Genomic DNA, 12,442 nt, shown 5'->3' with positions numbered 1-12,442 from the left:
GCAGATTCAAAGTTATTGAATTTCACGCTGTCAATCTCAAGCTGGTATGACATAACAATCGCATAAGTAGAGTCAGCAGGAAAATCATGCGAGGCCTGTAGCAGACGCTGTAGTTAAGGCCAGCGATGTTAGCACAATAGCACAGGCGCCAGTCTTGCTGTAGACTTGATATCTGAGGTTGGTAACTATTAGGCCAGGCCTGGTGCACGTGATAGGTAATGCCAGCGATTATAGGATGCAGGCCCGCATGCGATCGCGCTAAATCAAATAAGCGACGATAGCGCATATTAGGTGTCAATGACCCATTTCGCATACAAATGATTCTCGCTAATTTGCAGTACGCAGCATCGATAATACGAATTAGTGAACTGGCATTTAAAAAGGACAGGCTTTCTAGTTTCAAATAAGAAACTGCCTGGCTACGCACCTAGGGTTTAATACCGACAACGCGCTGGTTAACATCCGCCCGGGGCCTACGGCCTCCGTAGGTCCCGATCAGCCAGTCGAATTTGATCGTGAAACAATGCGATATTAATTATCCACGTGTTATTGCAGCAAGAGCAATACGGGTGCATGCCGCAACCTTATCATTAGAAATACAAATCCCGATGGTTTGAAATTCGATCCAGAATATGGTTGTGCCCGATGGAGCAGACTTGGACAACTAGATAATTCTAGTTGTCTAATTTCACTGAATTAGAGCGAAATGCAAGTAATGTAATTCTAATCTAATTTGGGAAATGTTCCTATGCTCTAATTCTAATTCTAATGTAATTCGTTGACTGTTTTTGTGCTCTATTTCTAGTTACGGTATAATCTAATTTATTGTTTTCCGCGGCATTTTGGGGCGAGGTAACAAGAATATCCCTCTCGAGCAGGTAAACCCAGTGCCGAGCCGCCATCGCATTACTTACACCGTGCAATCATAGTAGTTATTGTGACGAATAATAGGCATGCTGACATAGTATCTTGTAGTCTGCAAAAAACATATATTTCGATCACGATTTTGAAACTTTACATTAGTACAATGCCGTGCTCACTTACATGGGCGATTGGCTCGGTTACCAGAAGAGTAGTAATCTTATTAAAGTACAAATGCAACAAGAAATATTATGATAAAAAACTTCATTTTATTTTGAACTATGAGCTGACCACAATACCTGACCACGCTTATCAGCGACTAATGAATCGATATTAGGGCTAGCCAGATATCCTACTATTCCTGAAAGACTATTTATTTCATACTAAATATTGATCTTGTGGGAAATCTCATGGCCATTTTCTCAGCGTCTCGGTCTTGGCAGTGCCTGGGCCATTGCAAGGCAAGGCAATATGCTCATTAATCATATCAGATGACTCTCCGCCGATAAAATGCTGTTGCCTTCGCCAAAACCGTTTCAGTTTGTGAGGAATAGTGTTGTTTTGCACAGAGGAATACCTAATTTTGAAGCAACTACAGTAATTGGAAACTGAAATCAATTTCAGCATTTCAAAATTCTTTACTTCGCGTTCATGTTCCAAAATCACAAATCAGATCGCCGACTACATGCAGCCCATGTGTTGGTGACCCCTTGTACAGTAACAACAGCCGCCAAGTTTGGTGTACAGAAGTTAACCGTTCTCGTGTTTATGGGAATGCACTGTGAATTGCTGTATTTATTTCTCGTTCACATTTTTATTCTATTTCCACGTTTTTTGCGAATTCGGTAATTCTAATTCTAATCTAATTTGAAAAAACTGTATAGCTCTAATTCGAATTCTAATCTAAATTGAAAAAGTGAAAATTTTTCTAGTTGTCCAAGTATGCGATAGAGCCCGTTCAGCAATGAAGTTTATTGTAACATAGAAGGTTTCCGCTCAAACTATTCGAATAAATTCAGAATTTGCGCCACCGTGAATCTCGTATAGCAAGTGATATCGCACAAATCTCCAGCAAATCAGTGTCAAATTAATTTCGTCATATCGAAGTGTCGAAATTAGCCACTGTAAATACTGTAAATTCAAAAATGGTCGAAAGTTCAATTTAAGATTGCACGGCCTTTACTGGCGGGAATTGACCCAGATTGCTGTGTAGCGTTTTTATATGCAACTCGACGATTTCATCACTAAACAAGTGAAATTTGGAAAACAAAGTTATTTTTCAACAATCCTAATGTAGGGTTACCATATTTGGAAATCTGAAAAAATAAAACTTTTTCAAAATTTTCAGACTTACAATACTGGAATAAAATTCCGAAAACTGGTAAATTTTTTCCGACTTCGTGATCGATCGTCTAATAAGTTAAAAAGGTCATTTATCTGGCTCAAATCCCGAAAAAACATCCGACCGCTACTTGGCCGTAGATTTCTTATCTCTGAGCCCAATTTCAATGCACATTTAAACAAAACTCTCAAAAAAGAGGACAAAAGGGCGTCCTCCGAGGACACTTTTAAAATAGTCAAAGAAGAAGACAAATCCTCTTAAAAGAGGACGTATGGTAATGCTACTGTTATGTTCAACTATTAGTATTATTAAATGCATGACTACGACATTCTCTGCAGATGCATCAGTATTGGACGCGTGCCCGCTGTGCTCGATCTCGGCTAATTCGGCTAATACGGTCGATTCGACTGATTTGCAAACAACCGGTTCGTACGGTAAATTCGCGGGTCATGCACGTATCGCAAGATCAATTCCACACATTCACGCCTCCTTACGGTAGAAATGAAATTGTCACGAAAACGCAGTGAATGAATCACTTTAGCAATATACATGAATAAAATTTACTATATTTCAGGAAACTGGATCTTTTATAGTTTCATTGGTCATTTGTATTATGTCGCGAAGAAGCACCAAGCAATACTAAAAGCGACGCCCTCTTATTACCCACTATAACAGGGGTCGGAAACCTATGGCTCGATAGTCATATATGGCTCCTTTGGTGATATGATATAACTATCTGATAAATTTTCAATTCTGCACTTAATTCGTATCATCAATATTGCGGGAACTGTTTTGCCAATTTAACATAACGACCACAATAATCGTTCCCTTGGTAGCTGATACAAATCTATTTGTCGTCAACAAAGTGGTGGATCCAGGCAGTTTTTGGATCCTAAAATTGATGCTGCCATATGATTAACGACCATTTTTCAGTACAATAATGCTTGATTTTTCACTACACTACAAGTACGACAACTTCGAGTTATTTATCCATACCCGACATTGCTCGCTTTAAAATCTTGGATTGTAACGCCTCTGTGACAATCGAATATGCATTGTCTTCCTGATAACAATTTATTTCCCTTGGATATGACAATCCAATTAGAAATTAAAATTACTAACATAACAAACCACATTCCCGATTATTATTAGGCAGTTTGCTCGTATAGATGCGGTTCAAAATGTAAGGCAGCGCTAGGTTACCACCGGAGAATTTGAGAATTAAACATAGTAAAATTAAAAGAATAGTATCAATAACAAATATTCTCACTGCATCATATAACTCTCACGAAATACATTTTAAAATGTGCAGCTTACAAAAGGTTCCCGAACCCTGCAGCTATAAGCTAAAGTTTCGAATTCTCAACTAGCGTTTTTCATGGTGTCGCATGTTCAAATTGCAGTCAATTGACTTCATTAGGTCTTACAACATCACATATGACGAACACAGTACAGTGAAATTCGATTTCGTGCTTCGTGGCGTCACAAATCTCAATAGTGACATATCAAATCAGTTAGGTCGTCGTATTGCTCTTTAGGGATTGACTACGTTGTTGTGCCGATAGCAGACGGTATATATAGACGTAAGACCTTGATAGCTTCCGCACCCTGTTTAACGTCCGCTTGTATGATTATAACTTTAATATAGTTACACTACAATACATTCCACAGGGTGTGGAAGCTATCTAGGTCATACGTCTTTAGGGATTGCAATTTAAAATATAGGGCCAATATGACACTTCTGACATCTGAAATATAAGTATGCGTTCCATTTACCAATCATACCTTTTTAAACTACTTGAGTACTTTTCATATCTTGATTTTATCCATTGATGCAGTGATTCACAGCCCAGGCTCCGAGAGCCGCATGTCGCATCAGCTAGCCTTCTTGCCGCTGCTCTTGATGTTTGTAAATTCCACAAAATAGAGAAAAAATCAATTTATAATAAATAAATAAATTACTATTAAAAAATTACCCGTGCCCAGCTTGGAGTCTGGAGTTTATAATTAAGGGTGGGGAACAGTTACCCTGCTGCCGAGTAGCGATTCTCCACTCAGCAACGATTTCTTCACTCAACCCACACCATAAAGTAAACTCACACTCAAATGCGTTCGGATCGGCACTCAAATTTAAGTCACCTTATCGCCTGGGTGTAACAATATATTTTCCCTCGGTATCTCACCATCAAACCTATGGATCATTTGATGCATACAACCGCAACTTTATTGCTGAGTTCAGCCGCCCCATTACAGAATGAATGCTGTTCTATCGATGATGAAAATGTTTTCAAATCCTATTGCAGTTAATGTGGCCACTTCCCGTAGTAATTTTCAGGTTGAGTCGCTAGACATGTAATCCGATATCCAGTTCAAGCAAATATTTAAAAGTGAAGAGTTACTTAAATTTTGGAGTCAACTTCGACTTGTAAATGAGTAGAAATTCACCATGTCAACAACCCTTTAAAAGGTTCGATGCATATTTGCATCGATTCAAGGTCAAGGTTACGATGGCCGTTTTTACGTCATTACATAAAAAGCTTGGAATTTCCCAGTTCGAACCTTATTAATATTTTTTCATGCAGAACATTTCAATGTAGAACCTTATTCATATTTTCGTGTTAAACATCGCAGAAACGGGTATTCCCGTAAATTGAAGTGGTAGGACATAGCACCTGAATCCTGGCAGAACATATCAAGTCAGCTTTTTATTGGATAGTATGGCATTCTGATTGATATTCTGACGTTGCCAACATCAAACTGGTTACTGGGTAACTTGGCGATGGATATGAACTTGATCGCCATGCTCCAGTGACTTTCAAGTTCACGTCTATGACAGAAAATGACACAGACGGGTCTAGTAGTCCTGCAGTATATTTCATTGTTTGGAGCTTTGCAAGGAATAGAAGGGACTGATTGGGTCTTGATCTAATTGACACGCCCTAACCACGCCCCTATGTCAATTTCTAAAACAATTTGTCATATTTCAATATCTGCCGCAAAACGACAATATTCGGGTTTATATCAATATGAATGTATTAGTGATTTGTCAATTGCACTTTCAGTTTACTTCCCGGCATACGTATGTCTAGCCCAGGGGTTCTCAACTTCCCTCGTATAACGGGCCGCTTTTTAGCAGCAAAAGAGGCTGTGGGCCGCAGAACATTATCCCCATGTATTTGCGGGCAGCATTCAGTTTAGGCTACTACAGCCTATTCACCAGTCTTATACGGGCATTTAGTACATTTTTATGTATTATTAAGCATTAATGGACAGCGTTAGTAAGTTTTCAGTTGCTGTTTTTTTTTGTGTGAGAATATCAAACTTCCAGTGGCGCAAGTAAATCCCTTCATGGAGCGCTCATTGCATACGTTGCCAAGTCGGTATATGCACCTTCAAACCCTTTCCCCAGATATCAGAACTCTATTTGAATGCGTGAGCGATCAAGTATAAAATAATGGTAACTTTCCGTCACAGAGGCCCATATCACTTTGTGCTGTCAGTGATATGAGAAGAAGTCAGGCATTCGGGGTCATTTCTGAGCAAACCAATCAACCCTTCTCCGTTCCTTTCATTGCTGGGGCCCTACACAAATAGTTACAGAAGTCAGCTTTGTCAAGTTGGTGTTTTTCACTGGTCCCCTCCCCACGTTTGCCCCGTCAGCATTTCCTCTGGAAATATGTCCAGTCTGATAATACGCACCTGGATAATTAGCTATGCAACGTGTGTTCAATGTGCATTCGATGGATTCGTCCAATGCTAGGCTAAAGTAGGCCTACTCTACGTGGCAACGTCTTTCAGAACACGCGATAAAGGATCGACTGACATTGCTGTTACTCTTCTGGTGACTGTTGAATCAGGCAACTTCAGCTTCAAATTTGTCAGTTGAAGTTAGACTTGCTGCAAAGTTTCGGAAACAGTGAATATTCGCACATTACGTTAAACTTTTATGGAAGTCACTCCGTCTCTAACACATTCTTGGGTTAAGCGATATTCCAAGCAATTTTGAACAATGCGTCTGCAACGTATTCGGCAATTTTAACAATTCCTCGAAATATGGATTGTTTGGCTTGAAACCTAGCTTGCAACGTTTACTCTAAGATCAGGCGATATGTACAACTCCAGAAGAAACTATCGTTGTATCATTTTAAGCTTCTACGCTACGTTATAACAACTATTCTTCTACAAATGTGACACGTCGATCTTCCACAACAATAATGCCAGTAGCAATTGCGTTCGTATTGAAAGATGTCGCGGGCCGCGGGTTGAGAACCCCTGGCCTAGCCAATAAGGCCTCATTAGTGGCTATCAGCAAGTTCGCCATCCACATCACCTTGTTGTTACCGACAAGACGAGGCTGTCTAGTGACCTAATGGAGTTAAGCATATGAGTTGATATTACTGCGATTTTGCACACCGTTGCGAAACTTATATCAATCATTGCATTAAATATCGTTTATCAGTGTCTGCCGGATACATACAGGCTTATTTTGGTATTATTATATACCAGTGCTCTTCAACAGAGTGCACCATGATTTTAAAAGGGTGTACCACTCGGATGGGGTGAACTGAGGTGTCCCAGATCCGGATTACAATAGACCGATGACTAACTATCGCCATAAATAGGCAAGTTTATGCTCCAGAACAGTCTGTTCAAGTGTTCATATTCGCAGTACGCAACTTGTAAATTACATTGATCTTGTGATGTCATGAGCACCAGAAGCTGCTTATCATTTACTATAACTATTGGTCCATTTTATAGTAAAACAGGGTGGATTTAACATGTGCTAAGCTTGCGATATCTGTCTATAATTCATCTTGAGGAAGCCGCCGCGACAGCTCAGACATTTTGAATTGGTACTGCCTGCGAGATGCTTATAAATATCGCAGTGCACATAATTGCAGAGGCGCAGTTAGGGAGTCTCATGGGTCGATTTGAGAATTACTGTATCCAATCGTGGTCCGGTAACCTCGAGCCCTGATTATTCTTTAGCATTTCCAATACGTTGCAGCCTTGGTCATTTTATTTCTATTCGGCCATGGGTGGCCAATCTGCGGACATACGACCACATGCAGCCGTAAAACAATAATTATGCGACTGTCTACACATAATCAAATGATAGTAGCCTTTCCTACCTAAACCGACGGTAAGTAATTATAAATATTAATACCCTTCGTTCGAATGCACTGGTTAATCGAATCCTAGTTTCGCATTGTTTCCGAACAACTGCCGAACAATTCAGTGCATTTCCGAATCTTTTTTTGTCATTTTACGTTGGTTTTTTTTTTGTGTCAAATCAGTCAGTTGTAAGTTGAGTCAGTTGACCATGAGATGAATGCATAGCATTGCGGAAATCAATCATGTACATTCCAGCAATCACATGTTGCAGACTGTTTTACCATTCAGCTTTCCAAACTATCGATACGGGATGGAACGATGACATCAGAAGTCTATTGTGACGTCGCGGCTATCATCAGTGTCACGGGATGTTCGACATTATTTTTCGGAAACTGCGACTTGACGAAACAAAAGTTGGAATGTTTCGAGACAGCCGGCAAGAAAAATCAAGTACATGTATGTTAATAAATTTGCAATTTGCAGATAAAATAGATGTTTTCGAACTTTATATCATTCTGACACCATGACAAGGCATAGAGCGTTAGTATGAAGGAGGCGGCGGCGAGAATAATAATAAAATTCCATTTTGGCAACCCGCATACGCGATGATATCGTTTTCTTTTTAGAAAATAATTCATTCACATTTACTGACCTTTCACATAAACAAGGACATAAATCGAGTTTACACTAGACAGTATTTGTCAATCAATCGGTTATGGTGAAAAAACTCCCTTTTGTAGCTCTCGAGTCTGCAAATAACTGATGTTCAAATGTCAGCCGAAGCTTATCGCGAAATCGCATTTACACTCAAGTCCATCGGTTGCAAAGAGATACAGTTCGAACACTGCGATTTGACAAGATCGAAGTTATCTGAATTCAACGCTGGATGTGAAGACAACAATCTATCTGTGAGTTTAATGTAGCAAACAGTTGCTTCGTTTGGATCACGGGGTGCTCACTAAGTGGAACGTCGTCTTCCCGTGCATCGTATAGGTTCATTTCCGGTTGATCGAAATGAGTTGTGGGTGTTTTGTTAAGTTGTGTAATTTGATCTATTATATCATGAGAGTAAAATTCATATATTGTCGGACGAGCCCATTATGTGCCCGTATGCAATGTCATTACAATATTTCACGAGAATCACTGTCATTTCTGTCTTCCTCAAATTCTTCATGAATGCTGCCATATGAAGCGTATTGTCACTTAGAATGCTGCGGAGATTGATTGCTATTCAGTATGCACTTGTTAAGTCTGTTAGTTCAATTATTTTATGTCGAAAATATTGTTTAAGATTATAGTCGCTTTTCGATTTCCAAAAAGTGTCGATGAATGTAGACTCGGTGTCTTGTAAGCACATATAGTGCGATGTTAAATCTCCAATACTGCTATCCTCCAGAGGCCAGTTTAAGATAACCAAACTTCCCAAAGTTGTTACTTTAGCCCGCTACTATTTGCATTATAAAGTGCAGGAGTGCTGCAGTCTCTATGAATACGCTAGTATGCGATACATGTCTTTCGGAACATGTGTGACGTAAGCGTAGGCTGGATTCGTTAATTACCGACAGAGAGCGCAAAGTGACGCCTCTCATATCATTATGTTGTGGTATACAAATATATAATGATTTGATACAGGGTTGTAATGACTCGAGTCATGACTCGACTCGAGTCCAACTCTAGTCACGATATTTTGGCGACTCGACTTGACTCGAGTCATTTTTTGAAATGCGTATATGACTCGAGACGGGCAAGATAGATATTTCAATGTTACTTCGCAGATTGGTAAAGTTACCACATTATTAGTAGGCTATTTCGTCTATCAGTCCTGATACTTGGAAAATACGGCCATAAACTGTTCAAACTGAGGTGAATTAGTATATGATGAATGCGATCCATTTTATATTGCTCGAGCAGCGTCGATATAAGTGGATAGATCCGGATTGAACTGAAAACTGAAAGTGAACATAATGACTTGGACTCGGACTCGAGTCAACACACCATGACTTGGGCTCGACCCTCTTCCAGCTGACTTGGAGTCGAACTTAACTCGGTGATGAATTGATATTGAATCGACTTGACTCGAGTTAAAACTATAAAAGTGAGATTGACTTGTGACTCGGAATCCTGTGACTTGGCTACAACCCTAATATGATACAAATTAGACAGTGGTTCCCAACCTTTTTTTTTAAACACGCCGCCCTTTATGATAGTGAAAAATTTCGCCCCCCCCCCCCTATCGTCATATCACGAAATCCAACCTGGATGCTAGCAACTCCAACAGATTTTTGATGACATGGAAGGTTATAACTGTTGATGAGTGAATTAAAAAATATGAAATATAGAGAAACACGCGTGAATTGGATGTAAATCGCGCAAGGCGCGATTTTTTTCAATTGACCCTTTCTTCGCGCCCCCCTCCCGAGCTTTCACGCCCCCTCCAAGGGTAGCGTCCCCCAGGTTAGGTACCACTGAAATAAAAAATCAAACCACTCGAGAGGTTTGCAATGGTGGACAATGAATGGGCTGTCGCCGCGTTGGTGCTACAAATCATTCCACAATATGCTCATATTACAAAATGAATTATATTCTGGCCAGCCACAATACCAACATTAAACAATTTGGAAACTAAAAGTAGGCCTTAAACAATATTTGGTGAAGAGTAATTTTATCACTCTGACGGCTGACTCTTCGACTGCCCACTGCCATTGACTCCCACTTTCCCCTGACATTGGACACTAGGCCGATGTGGATCTCAGTTTAAGAGAACGCAACTGCGCGTCGTTCGGCATCATCCTATGTGTTCATTGCATCGCATGGTGTCTTATCGCATTGTGTATGTCTCGATCCTATGATAAAGTCAATGTAGCGAATTATGCTTCAACAATTAAAGTCAGAAGAAGACACTAAACCTTCTTCGCTGCCATTGTCATATTACGCATTACATGATGGTCTGTCCCTCAAATTGTTACATGATACGTTTCCGAATCCCAATTCGTAAAACAAGTCAAACGGTGTCCGTGATTACTATGAGTCATCTCATCATCACTAGGGCTGGGCACAATCATTCGAGTACTCGACTCTGAATCGCGTATTTAATTTAATGATTCGAGTTGAGTAGCAAAATACAATTATTTCGAGTACTGAAATTATACGCTCCCCGCCACTGAAAGTTATGTTATCGACGAGAATCAGGGTTTCGGTACTATTTCACAATTTGGAAGCCTTGAAACCTTGGTTAGCCGTATTGCAGCATACGAAACATAGTACAAAACTACGAGCGTTTCTGGAAATAACGCATTTCCGAAGTCATGATCCTCTCACAACATTGTCACAAAGTGATGTGAAATCGGTAGAGTCGAAATAATACCAAAGTATAAGCACTGTGACGAATAACAGGCATTATATTCTCTGTGGTGGCATAAGCGGTATTTTGCACCATGACATTCTACATAGTGTTACTGATTCATACTCAGTGATACTCGAATACTCGACTCGACTTAAAGCATAATACGTGATTCGGAATGGAATCACTCAACTACTCGAGTCTGCCCCGCACTAATCATCACCCATAAACAGGCATGTTTATTTTTGGATATTGGGTTTTATTTTTGGAGATTCTCCAAAAATAAGATTTGAAAACATCCAAAAATAAGCTATTTTTGGATGATGTTTTTTCAAGTTTTTTAGTGAAATGCACGAGTCAGAGCAGTGTAATTACTGTTGAAACAACCAGGAAACTCACAAAAACACACAAAAACTGCGTGTGTGTGCGGGAGGGGGTCTCCGAAACACTAAAAGTACTTCCACTAACTGGAAGGATCAGAGGCAACACGACAAGGGTTGAAGAGGCGGTATGGTATGAAATCGTGCGAGCGTGGTGCGGGTGGGACCTTGTGACGCAGGCCGAATACCGCCACCTCTACAACAATAACTTCGTCCACACGATGATGGTACTGAGTGGCTACTTCCAACGGCAACGGCAACAGGACTTGATCCAGGAAAAGAAAAGTATGTGCCCCAAGTTTGTAGACACATGTTGGTTGTTAATTAAGAAGTTGACCACTAGGTTGACTAGACACCGTACCAAACTCCTCGCAGTTATAAACGATAAAAGTCTGGCCTGTGCTCCTCTGCTGCAGTGGTGGATCCAACTAAGCGCATGGCCACATAGCTGAGCACCACCGTCACAAGGATTCAGGGACTTGGCCATCTGATCGTGGAGCATCAGGATGAGCTCCATCGCCTGGTCGAACGCCTTCGAGCTCGGTGCCCAGCTGAAGACTGGGACAATGACACCCGCGGCAAGGAAAGTCCTCTGGTCAGAGAGTGCTGGGCTATCAAGTTCACTGAGTCACGCAATTTCGTGGAGGATCAGAGTGTGAACTGTGCAGTCCTCGGCCTTCTCGAGAATATCGACGAAGAAGAGACGCAGTCCACGTTCGAGGCAGCCAGGAGCCTTATAGCAGGGCTCATCGACGGCATAAAGAAAATTGAAGTTGCCGACAATGAAAGGAAAGGAAAGGAAAGAACGTAGTTTATTTTTGTCCTTGATGTTTTTTGCGGCATATACACCGACTCAGGATACACATACACACGATCTGCGCATATGCATACCATGAGTGCATGATGTGCATATGCCGCTGGACAAGGAAGTGCAGATATAACCTTTACGGCTTTCTAAGTCATGCACCACCCCTCCATGCTATCCCAGTAATGCATGCGCGCCAAGCAGGGATAAGCCATGGATACCAGTGTTACTAATCAGGTCTTTGGTCTGACCCGGCCGGGAATCGAACCCACGACCTACCGATCAAGAAGCCGGACGCTTAACCATTACGCTATCTTGTCTACGCTATCTTGTCGGGGTTCTGCCCTGTCTACCACACCAAGTGGTGCAACCTCTTAGGCAGGACAAAACAAACACTTCATGCTCTTTCAGATTCTAATAATATAAACAAAAATTTTACATATATATAAGCTACTTTATTTGCAGCTCAGTGAATTGATGGACAACCACCGGGGTGGGCTGTCGAACAAGTGGACACCTGACTAGATACAGAATATCGAAGATCAATTCCAATCCATGTCTGTCCGATACAAAATGGACGTCACTTTCAAGCGCAGTAT

General features: G+C 40.8%; 1 protein-coding gene across 5 annotated transcripts in view; it reads left to right on the top strand.

Annotated features, from left to right (window-relative positions):
* Window positions 1-9,048, top strand: part of LOC145435095 (NACHT, LRR and PYD domains-containing protein 14-like) — a 443,484-nt gene extending 434,436 nt beyond the window's left edge. For 2 of the 5 annotated variants that reach the window (XM_080312362.1, XM_080312359.1), the window contains 2 exons: window positions 7,607-7,774; window positions 8,059-9,045. In XM_080312362.1, the coding sequence (XP_080168488.1) occupies window positions 7,607-7,774; window positions 8,059-8,241 (351 nt within the window). In that variant the 3' untranslated portion in view covers window positions 8,242-9,045. Of the gene's footprint in view, window positions 1-7,606; window positions 7,775-8,058 lie in introns of all 5 variants that reach the window. The other 3 variants (XM_080312363.1, XM_080312361.1, XM_080312360.1) reach the window with 3 other exon arrangements.
* The last annotated feature ends 3,394 nt before the right edge of the window (window positions 9,049-12,442 follow it).

Source organism: Botryllus schlosseri, chromosome 3 (genome assembly GCF_051294905.1).
Source record: "Botryllus schlosseri isolate E-star chromosome 3, Bs_hap1, whole genome shotgun sequence".
Lineage (NCBI taxonomy): Eukaryota > Metazoa > Chordata > Ascidiacea > Stolidobranchia > Styelidae > Botryllus > Botryllus schlosseri.
The sequence above is the reverse complement of the archived record's forward strand: the minus strand, read 5'-3'. Positions and strand labels throughout refer to the sequence as shown.